This window comes from Astatotilapia calliptera, chromosome 18 (assembly GCF_900246225.1).
Source record: "Astatotilapia calliptera chromosome 18, fAstCal1.2, whole genome shotgun sequence".
NCBI lineage: Eukaryota > Metazoa > Chordata > Actinopteri > Cichliformes > Cichlidae > Astatotilapia > Astatotilapia calliptera.
The window spans coordinates 23,728,790-23,749,546 of NC_039319.1; the positions used below are offsets into that span (position 1 = coordinate 23,728,790).

The 20,757-nt window shown below is 41.9% G+C and overlaps 1 protein-coding gene across 1 annotated transcript; it reads right to left on the minus strand.

The window, feature by feature from the left end:
- Window positions 1-7,091: 7,091 nt before the first annotated feature.
- scinlb (scinderin like b) lies at window positions 7,092-19,964 on the minus strand. Its single transcript, XM_026149636.1, has 17 exons — window positions 19,870-19,964; window positions 17,640-17,826; window positions 16,472-16,626; window positions 14,148-14,309; window positions 13,861-14,010; window positions 13,373-13,462; window positions 13,120-13,252; window positions 12,700-12,788; window positions 12,383-12,598; window positions 12,159-12,292; window positions 11,889-11,979; window positions 10,695-10,865; window positions 10,405-10,579; window positions 9,828-9,943; window positions 8,394-8,471; window positions 8,235-8,295; window positions 7,092-7,991 (listed from the first exon to the last, which is right to left on the minus strand). Exons 2-17 carry the CDS (start codon window positions 17,818-17,820, stop codon window positions 7,831-7,833), a joined length of 2,163 nt encoding a protein of 720 aa, XP_026005421.1. The 5' UTR covers window positions 17,821-17,826; window positions 19,870-19,964; the 3' UTR covers window positions 7,092-7,830.
- Between the last annotated feature and the right edge of the window lie 793 nt (window positions 19,965-20,757).

Here is a 20,757-nt window from a genome sequence, read left to right on the forward strand (position 1 = left end):
TGAGAAAACCGTTTCAGCTGCAGGCATCTACTGCTGTAATTTAAACAATCACCTCATTCGCCTCATGTTTTACACGCCTATAAGGTGAGCTTTTTACAGTGCACATGAATATTACGTGATATGGTATGACTAGCTCATGTTCAAACATTTAAGATACTGTTCAGCCATTTTGTTTACTGGGTAGTGCAAAATGGCTGAGTTACCTGAGCGGGAATCCACTAAAGCCAAAAAATAATATATATTTTTTTAATTAATTACAAATACCTTAAAGGAAAACCTAAGAAAAGGATGCAGAAGCACAGAAACAAACTGCCGTGTACGTTATAGTATGTAAATTCAAAAACTGTATAGAGAGAATGGCGCAATGAAAACAGAATAAGATAAGATAAACTTTATTTAGTAGAATATAGGCAGTGAGAGTTTTGTAATTAACTTTGAAATACGTTTGCCAAAGACAATGACAGTAAATTAACCCAGTTCTACCAGCTTCTCTTTTCTCTAATACAGTAGAGTGTGTCTGATCTACTAAAAATCCTCATACTTGACAACACAATAAAACACAAGAAAAATCAGAATATGTTTGAGATTAGGATTTTTATTTGATGGCAAATCTATTTTTTTATGTCAGGTTTTTTTTTTATTTGATTTTGTTTTACTTTGATGCTATAATGGATGATTTTAAAATTCAGTTAAATCTAAGATTATATAGCATCGCAGCAAAACAAGAGTCTCCTCAAGGTGCTTTATAATGTAAGGTGAAAACCCTACAGTATTAGCAGGAAAATATCCAACAATCAAAAGATGCCCTTTGAGCAAGCACTAGGCGACAGTGGGGAGAAAAAACTCCCTTTTATAAGGAGAAATCTCCAGCAGAACCAGGCTCAATAAGGGGCAGCCATCTGCTGCGACCGGTTGGGGGTGATGGAGAGACAATATAGGGAGGCAAGATGAAATATACTTCTGTTGGCCAATTACATTGTTTTTGAATAAATTATTAAACGCTTGCTTCGAGATCTTTAATGAAGCATTGTAGTGTGTGTGTGTGTGTGGGGGGGGGGGGGGGGGGGGGGGGGTCAGGCTGGTCTTTTAGTCATCGCTGCTGCCCTTAAAGCAGCTCCTAAACAGCTACGTTAAAGCTTATCCCACTGCTCGAAAGAACCTTGTAATTTTAGACTTCAGTGGGGGATTGAGTACAACCTCAATAGTCATGTCCAGGAGATCCAGAAAAAGTTCATCAAAAGTGTAATCATCTGGTGTAAGAGCCGAATGTACAAACTGATCTGCAGAGTCAAGCTCCTTTATAAGGGCCTTACTCATTTTCTTTAGCATCCGCCGTTTGTTATTTTTAAGAGCACTCAGATATCCTGGGATTCTGACCTTATCTAGAAGCAGATCTGTAAGACGCCTGGTGATCACTTCGTAGTTTTCTATATTCAGAGTTTTTGTGTCGAAACTACATTTCTCCAGGAGCTTATCTAACAGACAGTTACTGAAGTCTCTGACAATTTTCTCAGACTCCTCCTGTAAGTTTTTAGAGGTTGATGGCTGACTTTGAGCTTCTGTAAGACCAGCTTGAGTGATTGGTTCAGGCTCAGGGCTGTTTTCTGGGGGTGGGCCCTGCTCTAGTACACTCACGCAGGAGACTGTTTCATTTTTGGGAGGACAATCTGGACGTGACTCTGGTTTAGACAGTCTGTCATTTTCTTTTTGCTCTGTTGGAGTCAGTGCTCTTAAAATCACATCCTGGATGTCTCCCACGGCACCAGAAATCTTGTCACTTTGGACAGTTTGATCCAAAGCATCATTCTCCAACCACAGAAGAGTGTTTTGCAAAAACCTTTGCACTGAGTCTTCTACAGTCACATAGAGGAACTCGGGCGAAAAGGGTAACTCATCTGTTGGCTCTGCAGACCTGGAGATCACAGAGTCTGAAAGACATTTTCCTGATAGTATCACAGGGAGTACATATCTTTCAGTTGACTGGAGATGGTCATACACTTTATCTGTCAACTCCCTGGAAAACATCTCAGTTTCCTTTATCTTTTCCAGGGGGTTCCAGATAAGGTTAAAATGTTCTGGCCCGTTTAATTTATTAAACATTTGTTCAAGAATGGGTTTGATGGTGTTATAATCAACTGGGGAAGAACTTTTAAACCAGCTATCCATCACTGGTGTGTTTACATAGCTACAAAAAGAACTGTAGTTGTCCATGCAATCTGCTCTCTGATCATCAAGAGACTTGACCGGTTCGTGGAGACAGATGAAGAACCTTTTGTTTTTCTTCACCAGGTGTTTTATCTCTCTAATCATTTTGTAAAACTGCTTTTTGGCAAAAGCGCAGAAGTGCTCTTTGTGCAGCTTTTGGTCATTGCTTTTTCTGGATGGGATGCATGACGCGAAAAAGTTTTTCACCTTTTGGATAATTAACTGCACATTAAAAGCAGGTTGGCGTGAGTCACATTTCTCACTAGATGTGACATCTTCACCATCAAAAGACTGCAGATTATCAATTATTGTGTTTACAATGTCAGCTGCAGCTATTTCTGCTGGGACGTGCTGGGACGCTGGAGACTTTCAGCTGTCTCAGCATCTGTGCACTTCTCTATTTCTGTGTCATCTTCGGCATTCGAATACTTCAGAGTGTCAAGTATTGCATTGACAACATCAGCACCTGGGGTGCTGGAACGACTTTCCGCCATCTCTCCAGTTTCACTTTCTTTTTTCTCTACAGGCGTCATGTCATTTTCATCCTTATTGTCCTCTGTGATTCCTGTGTCTGTGCTCCATTTGGTGAGAGCGCTGCTCACCTCCTCAACAACCATTGCCTTCTTAGAGATCTTTGATTCAGTACTCTCTGCTCTTGAATCAGACGGGCTAAGGGAACTAGCTGCGCTGCCCTTTGACATGCACTGGCTGCTTAGCTTACCTGCACATTTTTCCAAACACGAGGCAGCGTGAGAGACTATGCGTCGAAGGTTTTTTGTGGTTGTCATTTTTCCACTGACATAAACGGCCGGATCTGACCGTAAATCCAGGTTGTCTAAGAGTAGAGTCACAGCTGAGTTGACCTTTTCTGAGATCTCCGATTCAATCAGTTTTGTCAGCTTCTTACTGGACAGTTTTCATGGGGGATGTTAAGAGCGATGCTAATGCTGGTTGAAAGAGCGTCTCCCAGCGACGGAGCTATTTTTGCCACAGGTATGCTGATATCTGTTTGGGACAATTCGTCTGTCATTAACTCCTGAAGTGTGGGAAGTGCAGATTTCAGGATGCCGGTAGAAACTATCTGAATGATTTCGATTATCATATCAGCCAGTAATGCTTGGAGATCAGAGTCCCAGATTCCCTGTTCAATCAGTCCCCATTGTACCTGGGAAAACTGATCGAAACACTTGGTTATAGCAGGTAAAATATGCTCGGGAATAATGGGGATAGAGCCTGTAGTCTGCAATTCAGCCATTGTGGACGTTTCTGTTTCAATAAAATTATTTGAAGGACTTTGAAAATCTAAGTTTGTAGAGTGCGAAGATCGCGGTCTGTACATCTCATTTACTTAACGCTTAGTAGTAGATTGTGAGTCCTGGGTCTATATAAGGGCTCAGTTGACTTTTACGTCACGGGCACGTCAAAGCGTTTGCTACGTCACAGTCAGGCGATCAAAGCGTTCGCTTCGTCACATCGCACGCATGCGCACTGTCTGTGTTTTGAACTCCCACGCACAGGCTTCCGGACTTAAACCGCTAATAAATTCTTACATACACATCATGTTGGTGTAAAATACAGTATCTGGAAGCGAAAGGACATTTAGCCTCGTTATTTACTCTCTTAAAATGCACAACACCAATATATAAAGTAAACGGACGGACACTGCAGCGAAACGGAGCTCTAATCTCCGAGTGTACAACCTCTGGACCCAGCGTGATCATCACCTGTTAATATGCTAACATGACTAACGCCAGAATCACTGCACGTAGCTCCGCTTATTTAAGCTCGTGTTAGCCTAAATACGTTCCAGCAGTACTAGCTAGCAGCCGTTTTTAATAAGTTAACGTGCTCTTGACAAATAAACCCTGCAGAAGCTCATACTGAACCAACACTGAGCGCAGTTACCTGCTTGTACTTACAAGCACTGAGTAAGGCTGAATAAAATGAAGGCTGTCCAGTCACTGTGCTATGCCAAAGTTGAACAAATGTCTGATATCGTCTGAATATTTCTTAATGAGGTATTGTTCACAAAGTTACCCGTGCAGTGCTCTATACAGCTTACATCCTTTGAAAGAAATAATTTCAAGTATTAATATTTGTTGTCCAATACTCAGGAGCTGCCCTCAGATTCTAGTGATGGTATTTCCGGCTCTTTTTAGAGATCCGGCTCTTTCGGTTCGCCTCACTAAAAAGATCCGGCTCTTTCGGCTCCGAACCGGCTCTTCAGGTTGTTTTGTTGCTTTAATTAATTTATTATTAACAATAATATAAAATTATGCACAAAAGGAATTACTAACGTAAAAAAAAGTGGTTTTATTTGTATATGTTTATATATAAATATATGTGGTGGCCCCTAGAGACAAAACACGTACAAACTCCAAAACACATTTCTAGCATGAACTGAACTTCCAAAGCAGAGCTACTAGATCACTTAAATTACACAATTGAAAGCATGTGTGTATTGTTTGTGTATTTATACACAGGCACTCATATATATTCAAATAATTTAAAAAAAAAAGTTCATTTACCTGTTACTACCACACACCAAATCCGGACGTTGGTACTTGCTGGCTTGTGTAGCCACTAGGTAACAAAAGCTCAAGCCCAGCATCCTGGAGCACTTCTGTTGTCTTTTGTACGTGTTTTGAGTTTTTATGTGCTTCTGAGTTTTTTGTACGTGTTTTGGAGTTTTTACGTGTTTTGGAGTTTTTTGTACGTGTTTTTACGTGTTTTGGAGTTTGTACGTGCTTCAGAGTTCGTACGTGATTTGAAGTTTGTATGTGCTTTGTCTGTAGGGGCCACTGTAAATATACTTTTATTTTTTCATTCCACATAAAATGTAATAAATAAATCATATAATACAAAAATCAACTATTCACATTTCAACTTTTAACTATTTAAATTTTCAGCTTTTTCCTTTTACAAATTTAAAGTGAAAACAACACAAAACACTGCAAACCACAACACAATTAAATATAAATTATAATATGAAAACAAAAAGAAGATGCATATTCTCTGTTATATGGACCTGCATGAATAAACTTTCTGAATCCTTTATCATCTGCAACCGAAAATAGTTGTGGATGATTACTATACCTTTCTAATGTGACGTTGTTGTCCCTGGCTCTCTTTCTCTCTCTCTCCCTCTGGCTCTGTTCCTGTGCTACTCAGTGTAACTACCGCCCCTCCCCCCTCTGCCCAGCATAAAGCACAAGGCTTTGGTGCGAAGTGAAGCGGGAAAAAAAGTGTGTGTGAGAGAGAGAGAGAGGGTGAGAGAAAGAGAAAAAAAAAAAACCCACGTGATGGCTCGCGATAAGAAGTCGGCTCGCGTCGTTCACGTCAAAGAGCCGGCTCTAAGAGCCATTTCGTTCGCGAACAACCCATCACTATCAGATTCAGACCTCAGCACCACTCAGTGACAACAGGAAACTCATCCTTTTTCTTCACTCTTTGTAGCAACTCCAAAATTAACCGATGAAAATAGTACATAGGTTAAACAGGTGGTTTGAAAGACTTTTATTGTGAAATTACTGACTTTTAGAAATAAAACCCTATCAGTGAAGGTTTGTCTCAACTAGTTTGTTGCACCGCTGAATCCGCTGGTGGAAACAGCAACTGGCCAGTCAAACTGCTCAGCATACATGCCCAGGGCCAATAAGCTGTTAGGTGTGTTGAATATAGTGGTAAGGAAAAGAATAAATACTTCATATTCTGACGGCTTAGTGTGAGAGCACTCTGCCTTGCTGCTTTCGCTAAGCCTGCTCTATGTTTTCCCCTTTTGTCCTCTATGTTGCCTTGTGTGTTCCTGGTAGGAGGTGTAAATTGGTGCAGCTTGGGCACCCGTGCAGTCCCCCTGGGGCACTCAAGAGCTGTCTATCGTTCCATCTATTTATTGGTCCATCCAGAACAATGCTATTTGTTTGGTTGGCCCTGTCCATAATTATTCAGGTTTTACACCAAACATTCAAGCACTCAACCAACTGCTGACACCATTGACTAACACACCTCATGAAAGTAATTATGTTTTTTGTTTATTTTTGTTTAATAACCTTGTACATTTTGGTTAAAGCAGTGACTCTCACATTTTTTGTCATGGAGCTAGAATCACTGACTTATACACATAGCTAATAAAGACCTTGGTACATTTCTATCAAATATATATAAAGTACTATAAAGTACTCAGGACCTTTGGTGGCCTGTGCCCTCAGTCTTATTAGGCACACGCACACAGTCTTTAATATGAAATTATTTAAATGTTTGTGTTTTTGTAACCAGTGCTCATAATCACAGTATTTTATCTTATTTTACCTTATCCTATCTTATCTTAAATTGGTTTTCCAGTAAACCAAAGATTTTAGGTTGTATTTTACTAAAGAAGGCCCTTTCACATGCTCCCTTATTTTCCAAGAATCCACCACAGTGGTTGGATCTGTTTGTTTGATTTGGTGCAGAGTTTATGCCATATGCACTTTCTGATACAACCCTCCCATTTATCCAAGCTTCAAAGGGCTGGCACTTGGAGTACACTAGCTTTGGATCCCCCTGAAGCGGGGTTTGTGTCCTCTCCTTGAGGAGATAACATTGACTGTACCCAAATGTGAGTATACACAGCAGTGCAAAAAATAAAAATTGTGCTAAGGCCACTTCCTCTATTAAAGTGTGTTGCCATCCTGAAGAACAGTGCAGCTGTGAGCAGTGTTTTCATTTCTTCTTCCTACTTCTACTGCTGTTGCAACAAGATCCCATTTTTCTTTATTCCCCATCCAACAGAGACATTTAGTGATATGTGGCTGTTAGACCTTGCGATTTCTGTAGGCAGAATAATAAATACGCTGGTGGTGCAGTGCACTGGCTTTCAAGGCTCAAGAATGCTCAATAACCACAAGTTTGAAACACTGTGAGCTTTATTTAAAAGTCATCTATGTGAAAATCCCATTTAATAGATTTTTAACATGTGACATACACATACCATTGTGTGAATGGGTGGGTGACTGATTGTGTAAAGCCCTTTGGGGTCCTTAGGGACTAGAATAGCACTATACAAATACAGGCCATTTACCATTGTGTGACTCTTAAATTCATGAGCACAGATCCCCCCCCAAAAAAAGCTCCGTGCAACTCATAGCAAGTATACAACTTTCCATTATCAATCATAAAACACCATGCATTTATGTGTACTAAAGAAGGAAGCTGTTTTGATATAGAAACTGTAAGGAAAGCATGAGAGAATGGCTCCTTCTGAACACACAAGTAGAACAGTAAAAAAAAACAGAAACAGAGGATTTGTCCAGCTGCCTAAATGGCTTTCGTATTTTCTTATTCCTATTAGAGCCCTCAGTGGGTATTTGCTAAACATGTAAAGGCTTTTGGATATGATCAATCAACCATTTTGATCAATTAAACATAACTGCTAGCAGAAGCCATCGTTTGCATGCAGATGTGATTCATTCCTGTTTATGAAGCCCAGTACACTGCACTGTTGCTGAGGCAGCTATTAAGGGTGATAACGACGATAGCATTGGTTTTTGGCACTTGGGGATTGAAATTAAAATGAATAAAAACAGCATTAGGGACTGCAGGATAGGTAAGGAGTCAGACATAGACGGAGAGCCTGGAGTTCTGTGTTCAGAAGCGGGCACGGATTCGGTCCAATGGATCTGTGTCCCACATCTTGGGATCCCAAGCCTGGAACCAGCCAGTGAAAGTTGGAGGCTCTGCTCCCTGTTTGATGGTGGTGATGGGAATTCCTTTGCGACCGGAGGGATCCGAGTCCACATATTCTTTTGCTGCACAACAAGAAGGAAGAGAGGGGAAGAGACAGGTGGAGAGATGGAGGATGAGAATGTGAAGAGAGGTGGTGTTTACCTCTGATCTTAAAGTTTTTGGTTTTTGATTTGAAACTTAAAATACTTAAGCACAATAAGTTTTCTGATTCTGTTTCACATGCAAGATGCTGTCAAACAGTATCTTGCGTGTGCTTTGGAAATCATCTTTTTCTTAAACTTTTTTTCAGTTGCAATGTAACAAACCTATCTTGGGAGCGCCTTCCTTTTCCACGTCATTGGCATCTTTGCCAATCCAAATGTAGACCTAGAGACAGGAGAGATTTAAAAAGTCATAATTTTAAAAGTATGTCCTACAAAAGTTGTGAAAGTGACATTTCACACATGCCAGAAAGATCACCTCACCTGATCCCAGGTGTCAAGGAGCATTACATCATCAGTGGCCAGATCTGATTGAGTGAAGTCTCCAGGAACTTCTTCCACCTGAGAGATGGGACAAAAGGAAGCTCAGACTGACTGCCTGCAGGGTTTAGGTGCGTTCAAATGTCACAGTCCTTCCCAAATTAGCACTATACGCTGATCAGGCATAACATTAAGAGTAATGACAGGTGAAGTGAGTAACACTGATTATCTCTTCATTGTGGCAGCTGTTAGTGGGTGGGATATATGGCACTCATCCAAGATGGCACCAGTGTTCATGGCGGGCCGTCTCTTCGACTTCTGTCTGCTGTTTGTTATTTGTTCTTTTTTGTGTTGTCCTGATGTCTACGTGCTTTTCACATATATTAGGGAGCAATTGAACATTTTGTCTGAAGAGTTAGAAGCTGGAAAAATCGGCAGGTGTGAGGATCTGAGTGACGAGGCCCTTGTGGGGTGTTCTTGGTCTGTAGTGGTCAGTATCTATCAAAAGTGATCCAAGGATGGACCAGTGGTGAACCATCGACAGGGTTACTGGTGGCCAAGGCTCACTGATGCACTAGTGGTCTAATCCAACAGATAAGCTAATGTAGCTCAAATTACCCAAAAAGTTCATGCTGGTTCTGATAGAAAGGTGTCAGAATACAAGGAGCATCACAGTTTGTTGTGCACAGGGCTGCATAACCACAGACTAATCAGGGTGTCCATGCTGAATACTGTCCACTGCCTAAAGCACCAACAATGGACTCGTGAGCATCAGAAATCGACCACAGAGCAATGCGAGAAGGTGATCTGGTCTGATGAATCATGTTTTCTTTTACCTCATGTGGATGGCCACGTGCGTGTGCATCACTTACCAGGAACACCTGGCACCATGATACACTATGGGAAGAAGGCGAGCTTGTGGAGGCAGTGTGACGTTTGGGCAATGCTCTACTGGGAAATCTTGGGTCCTGCCATCCATGTGGATGTTACTTTGACACGTATTACATCCTTAAGCATTGTTGCAGACCATGTGCATCCTTTCATGTGAACGGTACTCCCTGATGGCAGTGGCCTCTTTCAGCAGGATAATGCACCCTGCCACAAAGCAGGAATGGTTTGAGGAGCACAACAGCGAGTTTGAGATGCTGACTCCGAATTATCCAGATATTAATCCTGTAGGATATGCTGGACAAACAAGTCTGATTCATGGATGTGCCACTTCCCAACTTAGACAACTTAAAGTATCTGTTGCTAACATCTTGGTGCCAGATACCACAGGGGTCTACTGACATCCAAGCCTAGACCGATCAGGGCTTTTTTGGGAGCAAAAGGGAGACCAACACAATATTAGGACATGGTCACAATGCCTGATCTTTAGCCAGATGTGACTCTTAAAAAAAAAAAGAAGTTTGAGCTGCATTCTTCTCCCTGACTTACACTGAGTCTTCCTGTTTTGTTGGAGCAGCCAAAGAGACGTGGGGGTCTGATCCCGCGCTGCAGACTCTTTGACGTCTGGTAATCCGTTTTGCCTCCCAGAGCAGACCAGAAGTCAGCTGTGAGAGAAGAATACACAACCGACTTTAGCTACACGTAACATTTAATTGATGCTTAATTTGTTTGGACAGGAAGTGAATCACAGCCTCTTTGGGCCCCTGACTAATAAAATGCATCAGCTCTTTAAGTGTAATCATAATCAGACCTGAAATGTTAGTGTTCACTATCACTGACGCCATCAGGCATCAATGCGAATGGCAAATAAAGGTAGAATTTGATGGCTTTACATAAGTAATTTCTTAGCTTATATACACTTTTACATTTTGTAAGTAACTTAAAAACAGCCAAACAGTCTTTTATCACTCAATTGTGAATCAAAATCAAAAGAATTAGAATGAGATTAAATATTTCCCATAAAATACCTCCTTTTTTATCTTCAGATAAATAAAAGAAAAGGCGCAGAGTTAGTTTCTTTGAGCAATAAACAAGGAAAGTTCTGACTTTTATGTTGGGGACTCACCTGGCTCCTTGCCCTCTGACACATTGCTGGGACTACCACCCAGGAAAGCCACCACATGCTTGGCTGCTTCCATCTCTTTATCGCTGGCGCCCACGCCACGCCACACAAACAAGCCACTTGGCGTTTTCAACACAAAAACATCGTTGGTGTTCAGATTGGAGGCAGTAGCTTGGACCTGAGGAACCACACAAGTGAGAGGAGCAAATAAGAACTCTCTTGTACACACACACACACACACACACACACACACACACACACACACACATACAGTGTGTTGCAAACCAGCTTACCTCCACCGCACGGGTAGCATTGGAGGAGCTCTGCCGGATGTGGAAGAGGCGACTGCTGGCGGCTTGTGTCTGTCCACCTTTGCGTGACGTTCCTCCACTGTGGATGATCATTGGCTTGTCCTTGAAGATGCTCATCAGGTGGGGAGGCTCCTGACCCTGTGACACTCTCACCTGTGGGTATTAACAAAATTCACCAGCAAAGGCAATGACTAATCCAGTTATTCCAGTTTAGCTACAGATTGTGTTCTTAGGGTTACCAACACCAAAGTGAAGTGGTAATCTAAGGTTCCGTATCACTATGTGCAGGAATAACAAGACTGAAATAGATCAATGCTCACTTGATATTCACTGTAATTAAATTGAGTTTCAGCTAAGTGATTTTTATATAAATGCAACACAACTGGAAAATTTTGAAAATTATTAACTAAATAGCAATATAGCGTGATTATTATCTAATATTTTAAATACTTTAGTTTATTTTTAAAGAAAATACTCAATGATATCAGCTGTGTTGGCATGGTTGTGTGAGAAAATCAGCTGAAAACATCTCAGAAATGTCTTAATGTCTCCAGTATGGCTGAGAGTTTGATGTATAACCAGCACTAACTGAGGGTCAAGGTTTTGCCACGTTTTAATGCAATTCTTGTAGTTATGGCAACTTATCTATTAAAACGTGCTGCAGGTTGGATCGGATCAAAATAAAAATTATAGAAACACTGCCCTCTGCTGGTTATCCTGGGGGGTGTTTTTTTCTTTCTTATGGGATCGTTATGAGGCAATTAGTTTTCATCAGCTACACTAAATCCTCTGTAATAGTTAATAAATTTGAAGTATCGGAAGAGAGGCAGAAAATTTTTGTTTTAGTCGTTGTTACACAGCCCATAAGTTAAAAATGGTGCGTACTAGTTATGTGGGAAGTGTGATGAGTAGATTCAAAGAAAGGTAAACGTTATATGTATTAAGGTTAGTTTGAGAGCCATAAGCTCTTACTCAATGAAGGATCTCATATCACCTTTATCTGTTCATGTCAGTCATTTAGGGAGAAAAATTACGCTAATACAATAACTGCTCACATTATTTAGATTGTTTCTTTAACATTTCTAAGTCATACATTACATTACAGGGTCTTTCTGTGATTACACACACTTCTTTAGTGCATGTGATGTTGAGGTGTGTAGTGGGTCAGGTTCTAACCTGAACTGGGGCTCCTCCCATTGAGTCATCCAGCTTCACTGTGAGGAACGCCGAAGCGGCCAGTTCGTCTTGTGTGCACTTCAGCCCCTGCCTGACACAGTAGCACCAACACAGTCTGAAACACGTCATTAACTCGTGCGTTTGTGTGTGTGAGTGTGTGAGATAGAGAGAGAGATCTTAGACAGGGTGTGGCACACTCTGCCACAGCTTTTACTTCATACTAATTTAAAGAGATTATACGCTTTATACATGTTTTACTGTTTTACCCACCATGTGTATATGATGTGCTGCTCCCGTGATCCCTGTCTGTAGCTGTAGAGGATGAGGTAACAGTCGCCCCCATAGAAGTGACCATAAGAGGAGGGATCCACGGGCACATTTGCACCATTCTCGACACGCCAGATCTAGAACACCAGACCCAATCTTTAAAAAAACCCAAAACTTTACAGCTGTGTTTACCTGTGCTATTGTTTCACTTTTTAACACCCTCCTACCTGGACTTTGCCCTTGCCATCGTCCACCATGCCGTGCTGCGCTGCCATGGCTTTGTTTGTGTGTAGGGTGGAGGCATCAAAGGGAACCTGCTCCACTTTGGCTATGCGGCCAATAGTGTAGGCCTTACTGGGACCTGTGGTCTCATCCTTATCCCTCCAGTCGGAAAAGAACTGCTTAAAGAGAGACGTTTCGCCACCTGCAGGAAGTACTTGGATCTGCAAGTCAAACAGAGATTTGGCTTTACGGTTAGCTGCACTGTGGGATTTACAATTGTTGTTTTTTTTTGTCTAAGTTACTAAGTACATGTTGGCTTTACCGTTGTATTTTTGTTGTATCCCTTATCAGTGATGAACTTCTGACCTGCAGCCATGGCTGCTTTACGCTCCGACACAGTGGCCTTAGGGCCTGTTGGAATCAGATAAAACAAAGGCGGTGTAATTCACCTTTATGTTATTCAGAGTGAGAAATATCTGCGGATATTTACGTAAAGACGCTAATTGCAGTGCAGTCATAAAACACAAAATTACTGCTGTAGATTTCCTGTTATTGTTCAGCAGTGCCAAAAATAAAACCAGCAGCATTTAAATATACCTCTTTCACATGTGTAGCCTTAATCAGAGAGACCAAAAAGGTGTAAACACACGCTTTCCAATCATTTCTTTGTTAGAATTTGTGCAAAAAGAAGAAGAAAAAAGCACAATGTTAGAAGTGTTATCACAAAAATGTTTTGCTGCACCTTTCCACACAAAGATGGTCTTGTCCACCCCGTTGTCCAGGATGTAGCACTCCTCCGGAGACAGCATGGCCTGTTTGAAGGGACTGGATGCAGCCACAGACGACACCTTCATAGAGCCAGATGCATCTGAGATCTAAAAGAAAAGGAAAGAGGCCCCATCAGGTACTGATTTCTTTTTTGCTATGAAATCTTTCCACCCTTGTATCAAAGCCAGGGTGTTCACATTTATTTGACTGTCACTTGTGCTTCTCACCATGTAGAGGGCAGCCTTCTTCCTGTTGGAAGTCTCCACCTTGTCGTCATCCGGAGTACTGGGGGCGATGGAGGTTTTTGGTCCTAGAACCTAAACAACAATCAAGGGCATTAATCACTAAAGGTTTATCATCATTAGCACTGATTAAATGCTTTTTAGTGCAAATATAAACACAGCTTTATTCAGATAAAAAAAAAATCTCTATAAATTGAAAGTATGCTCGTTAAACCAGCCCTCCCCTAACTCTCTCTATCTCATTAGGCATCTTGTTGTAAAGGAAGTGTTTACTAAGCTGCCCTGGCACAGAGCTGGCGTATGAGCAGCACTTACAAAGGGCAGCATTGTGCCCCGTCGTTCCCACACTGACTAAGTCTGTCGAATGCATTAATTGCACTTAAAGCTCCTGCTCTCAAGTGATCACCTCTGAGGTTAAAGTGTGGTGACATTTGCTAGAAGAGGGAGACGAGTGAGGAATGTGCGTGTCTGACCTCTATGATGGGAGCCGGCTCGTCCCCCTCCTCCACCATATGCACTTTGGCTCTGCCGTTCCTCTCATTATCTCTGATGTCGATGGTGACCTCGGAGGCCTTCAGCCGCTCAAAACGGTTACACTCACTGCCGCACCACTGATAGATGTCCTGCAGGAGGGGAGAACCCGGGAAAGGAGGTTTAAAGATGTGAAAGCCTTAACTATTTCACAGAAACTGTAGAGGTTAAACTGCACTCTGTACATACAGTAGCAAACACACACACAAATAAAAAAAGAACAGCTCACCTTTCCCAGGTCAATGATGAAGCAGTCTCCTTTGTTGAAGCTGTCCCAGGACATATTCACCTCAGTTGCTCTGATGACCCTGCGACCCTTAACGTGCAGCAGGCGTTTTACATCCACGCCGTTGGTCACTACATGTTTGAAACCTGAGGCCACACCTCCTTTCTGTGAAATCCAATGATGATTCGCATTAAGTTTTATCCTGTGAATATTCTTTCAAATCTAAGCAATGCGGGGGATGAGCTGATTTAAGAGAAGATGAGCTATCTTTACACCTGAGCTGCAGTTTTAGTTACAACTACTACACACGGGCCAAATGACCAGGTAAGTCACAAATGTTCAAGGGGAGGACGTGTGGAGTCAGCTGACGGTGAAATGAGTTTAACACAGGACTGTAAAATCTTAAGGAACAACTGGTTCCTTAAGACATGCTGTCAGTTAATGGCATAACCACATCCCATCACTCAGAGTTAACAAAGACAATGGGCGGAAAAGAAACTAACATGATGACTGAGGATAAAATGAAGATTGTTGTGTGCAACACGCCGTTGTACCTGGCGGGTGGGATTATCACGTAATGTGCCGTCCTTGGTAGAGCCAATAAACAAAGCAAGTATTTAGAAAACATGCAAATGAACAGAAATACCCTCTGCTGGAGAAGAACAACATGATGATCCTTGTCAGTTTATAACCTCACAAAAAATGAACTGAAATAGAAGTTGAATTAAATGTTTGTGTTTTGTAGACTTTTAAAAATCTCATAATGTGATTTTCCTCAACATGATCCTTCTGCAAGCTACTTTACAACCTTCCTCACCCCAGTTTCTCATTTGTATGCTCTTTCTGACCTTACTCGGTGTAATGCCTGCCACCACTGATGCCTCCTCTGCTGTGTTTGTTGTGTATCCAGAGCTTTACCGCCAATGGAATTTGACTAAAGTGGTTTTTACTGAAATATGGGTGAAAACAACAACAAAGGAAACTTGCTTAAATTAGACTTTGAAAAAAAACCACCCAGAAGAGTCAGTGACTCATCCTCTGCTGCTGAGGTCAGATGACTAGAGTGTTGTTAGACTCTCGGGGGGCGTGGCTACTTTGACCACCAAATGAAAACCACATTCATCCTGTTATTGGTCAAATGGTAGCAATTTTTTCCGTGGCAACAACGCATGCTCTGTTTATTGTCAGAATAGTTTACTGAAAGTGAAGTTACCAAAGCTCTGTCGAGAATGTGAGGTTTGGTTCTGTTTCAGCTTCGCTGTGTCCCAAACACAGCCAGTGTGCTTGGACTCTGCAACATATGCAGAGCAGAACTCTCCAAAGAGTAGTAAGCAAGCATTCGGGCTAATTACATTTAACTAAAGCCACAAAGGGGGGTTGGGGTTATGAGAAACAGATGGCTGTTAAAAGTGGTTTAGCTTGTGTTTCTCAGTATCCTTATTTGCAGAGGCTGGTTGCCTAGGTTATAATCAATCAGTCCATCAGACACACCATCAGAGAGATATAGAAAAAAGGGGGAATGCTATGATTTCTTTGAACTTCAGAATCATCAGCTCATCTCAACAGCAAAGTTCACAGGATGCTGGTAATCATTAACACTGCAGACATGTTTCAGTCAAACAGAGTTCTGCAGCAGATCACTGTTCGATGTTTAAAACATTAGTCATCACACCTCTCACTGTTTACAGGATTTATATATTTTTATGGTTCTGTTATTTAATAGCGGACTGGGAGCAGAAAAAAAGAAATCCTTACAGAAATGTCCCTTATTTAGTTACTAATTTAAACCAGCGGTTCCTCTTCTCCTATCAATAGCCTTTTAATAGCTGACTGGAACCTGTCATTTACTTGCTCATTACCAGCTTCACTTTTTGGACTCTGCTAGTGTAGCTTTGCATGATTTTCAGGTCAAAATAATGCTTGTTTTTCTTATCAAAGTTTCTTCAGAGACATGTCAAAATGAAACCTGGTGTGACGTTAACTTGTCTGCCATTTTGCACGTGCGACATAATAATAAATAATACAGGGGAAGCCAAATAATGCTCCAGTCACAGCCCCTTAAAACCACCGGTCTTGGGGGAAAAATGTGTATTCCCCACCGAGCTGACGAGTGGTTGCTCAATTTTTCTGGCGGTGGCTGGCGGTGACCAGTCAGTGACCCCCCTTGGCAACCCACCTCACCCCAGTTTTCGTCATTTGTCAGTTGTTAGAGCAAAATGTGTATCTTATGACTGGTTGGCAAAAATCTTTTTTATTGCTTTGTTCAGTCACAGATTGTCAGAGTCGCCTGTAGTTTGCATGAAGATCCCAACTTCCATAAAGCTCACCTGGTACTTGATGCCTGACTTGAAGTAACCCAGGAAAGTGTTGGACTCGTAGTTCTGCACCTCCCTGTACTGCACCGGGCCACCACCCAGGAAGTCATCCAGCTGTGAGGCAAAGATCGCTGTCGCTCCACTCTCATCCTGTGAACACTCATCCCCTGCAGAAAATAGACGTTTGTAACCGGCTAGTTCTAGAAACAGTCCTGCAACTGCTTCGTATTCACGCTCAAAACTCAAGCTTCTTACAGAGAAATCTGCAGCGCTTTAGTGCAAGCAGTAACCTTATGCGCCCTCTGAGTCAGGACTGGAGTCATGGTTATAATTGCATAAACCACATGAGCAGCAGAGCCTCTCTGTATCCTGTTATTACTGTCAGATGGCACACAACATGGATAAAACTATTCCACAAGTTTTATCTGACTAACATTGATCCCAGACGGAAGGATTAATTGTGTCCCAGTGTTATAAAGACTGTAATGTGTTGCAGATGGTTGGATGGCATTGGATGCAGACTGGCAGGGAACTACGCAAACCTGCAAAAAACTAGTACTCGTCTCTAATGATCTGCAGGGGCATTCCAGATGTGAGTCATCCAGCAGTTTGTTTTATGTGTCTGTTTTTGTTATGCAACCAAAAGGAAAAAAGAAAACGTTTGGGGTGGAGTATAGGCTTTTCCTTCGCTGCATTGTTCAGGGTGGTTAAAGTTGCACATCACTGAGCGTTCTGTTCACTCATAATTTAATTCTAAGCCACAAAAAGGGAACTGTGCAGGCAAGAGGAATTTCACAAACTCCTGTTACTTTAAGCTCCTCACACAAGGGAGGATGTTTCAGGTCTAAGATCTAAAAACCCAAAGCAGTTTCCAAAACCAGGCTATTGTGGTGCAAGCTCACGATGAAGCAAGGGTATCTGCTCTCATTAAACCCAAAGCTACACCTGTCTGTTTGTGAGTTTAAGTACTACAAATTGCAGGGAAACGCAGCAGCTCTAGAGGAAGTGACTTTTTAAAACTCTGAATATATCACTTAAGTTTGTAGCCGAGGAAAATGCCAAACATCATACTTTATCATGAAACTGGAATGAAAACAGATTTGCTTTGGTGCAATCAAACAAAACTAAGCAGAAGCCTCAGTAAAGTGCAATACTGCAGTTTGCAGCATCCATGTCTTACCCAACCACATGTGAATGTTGTATGATGGGGCTGAGGTGGTGAAGAGCAGCAGGTAGGCATCTCCGGTGTAAAAGGAGCCGTGCAGGGCTTTGGGAACCGGCTTGAGGTCCATGCTCTCGATACGCCACACCTGCAGCCCTGGCTTCTTCCCTGCAGTTTCAAACTCCTTATGGCTAACCATGATGCTCTGAGACACGATGAAGATTAAAAAAGAAAAAAAGAAAAAGAGGAAGTAAATAGTCTTGAAGTTAAAGGAAGCCAGGTAGAGACACAGAAAATAATTTTAATGTTTTTGCCATGCAAAATGTGGCTGCAGTTGAACTCCTGGAAAGCCACAGAAAGCATTCTGAGAATGACAGAAACAGCAGACGCTGCTGAGAGCGCTCACGAACACAATGCAAAAGTTATTTTGTGCAACCAAATTTATGATGTGCTTCCTGAACAACAAACGCTAGATTGTGTCTTAACACCAATGGAGGAAGGGGGTGGTGGTAGGGAGGCTAACCACGGCAGTTTATAAATGTACATTCTATCTCTCCTCTAAGCCACTTCCATATTTGGACACTCACTGTAAACACTGAACTAGAAAGACAGGTTCTTTAACTATATCACGCACTGCTGCTCGACGTCTGTCAACCAACTTTCAATAATCATATTAGCCATGAACCGTACATCAATGACTCTCTGCTTAGTATCATATTTTATTTATTTATTTTGCACAAACTCATTGAAAAAAACCCTAAATGATCTGAGAAACCCTTTGTTGTTTCTAAAAAGTCATAATATATGCAGCATATTGTGACACCAGAGTCTGAGAAAAAGTTACGTTTTTTCAGAAATGACTGATGCAGGAACTTTGTACCATTATCAGCACACATTTAATCAGAAAATCATATCTCCACTAAAATAAACAATACCACATTCCAGGCTGACAGTGCTGCGTGACCTGTATTGCTTACTTCATAAACTCCTATCATATTTTTTATGGCTGATACTGGAGTGACTCTATAACATCACATAACGTCTGGACTGCTACAAAACACAGTGAGAAAGCTGAAGCACTGAGTCCAGGAACTCACAGGAGGTTCTTCTTAAATAAATGAATATTGTGATAAGGTTGAACGTTTGCTCCAAAGAAATTGAGAGATTATACGGTACAGATTGCTAGTTTGTCCAGATTACAGAAGAGCCTGATTACAAGTGTGGCTGCAGGATTATAGCTGTACTCTCAGACTAAGACTTCTCTAACTACGCAGCTCTGACCACGTCCACTTCCACTGCTGTAAAACCATAAACCTGCATTTAATTTACATCCCCTTCATCTGATAACCACAGTGCTCATCACGCAGGCTGAAATATTTAATGTTACTGAGAGTTTAAATCATACCAAACAAACACAATCCAAGGAATCAGCATCATGATCACCACTTATTGTTACTGCGATGTTTGCAGTGCTGTGTCTTAAACGAGCAGCCTGCAGCTCAGCTTTCAGTGAAGAAGGAAAGAAATTGAGTGGACTTCCTGTAAGAGGCTGATCAATAAGTGCTGCATCACGGACAAAACCTCCAGACCCCATAAAGTGCATGAATTGAAAACAGATGCACTGATATTAACGCTAATGTAACACAGTAATGAGCACAATGTTGCATCTCTGTGTGGTGGGGTGGGGGTCATATGCTGGGAAGAGCATCTTCCACCAGCTGTGCTTGTCTGCTGCAGACCTCTGATATATTTACATTTTTTAAAAAGTGCATTTGTGTTAAGAATGAAGTCTGTACTGCTTCTTCCTCTTTTTTGTCTATTGCATAACTTCTTAACAACCACTGTCTATGTTCCAATTAAAGCTTCCATTTCAATTATATTTCAATCGAACGATAACGATCAGCAGCAATATGAAAGAATATCGAATATCACGAACTCTAACGCGTTCTCTCCTTCCTTTTCGCCCCTTTCGCTGGCTGCTGTGACTCAGGAAGAGGAAGAAAAAGAAGAGGGGGAAAAAACAACAACAGCTGGAAACTTTCCACATCTGGAATTTCACTCGCTTTAAACGTCCCAATCCTGCCTGGCTACATGAGAGCGAAAAGTCAGCGATTATCAGCTAAGATCGCGAGCTGTTCACCTTTGATCTAAAGAAATTATGCAAGAATTAAAAGTGCAGAAATGCCACAGCGTGTGCACCCACGTAGACTGGGGTGGGGGGGGAGAGGAAAAAAAGGGGGAAACTCACAGTTTGTTTGAAGGATGAATCACACAGGAAAGAGAGAGAGATGCGCAGACGAGTCGATGGAGGTCGTAGATGCGGCAGTGAGGCGATTATGGACACTCTCTGGTTTTGATGTGCTGTAGGTGACGAGACGGAGGAGGAGAAAGGGGAGGAGGAGTGGTGCTGGGGGAGTGTCCAGCATGAATACTTCTCAGGCGGAGAGAAGCTTTCTGAGAAGAGAGGCTTGATTCAGGAAGAAAGTCTGCCTTTACAGTGCTGTGCCAACACGACCGTGGACTGCACAGCGCAGATTATAAAGCTTTCATGTAGGGAGGGACAAAGTTCAGCATGCAGTGGCTTCTTAGAAGTAGCACCAGAATGCGTGACTTTAGGTTTGGCTTGAGATCGGTGTGACTAGGAAAAACAAGAGCAGGGAAATGTGTCTGCCTTTAAAATCCTATAATGCAGAGGTATCATAGGAAATCAGATACTGTGAGTTGGGAAACAGCGTCAACGGCTATATTCAAAAGACAACTGTGTGTTGATTTGAAATACAGATGTTAGTGACACTTCAACTTCCCCCTTGCTTGAATAAACCAGCCAGCCCTTGCAGATACAGGACACCACACATACCTCTAAACGAGAGCATCCAGAACATTCATTCGGTCTCATTAGCTTCAAGATAAACACATTATGTAAAACAACTTTTGGCTTTGTTACCATGGTGCACAAAACCCACGGGGCATCTCACCATTTGCACACATGAAAATACCACTCACGTTTGAAGGCATGCTTGCACAAGTCACACCCAGCATCTACCTGCTGTACTTCTTCTTTTACAACAGGCGCAGCGAAACAGAAAGTACCCCTTTGAGTTCTAATGACACCAATTAAAAACTCACCTGGTCCACA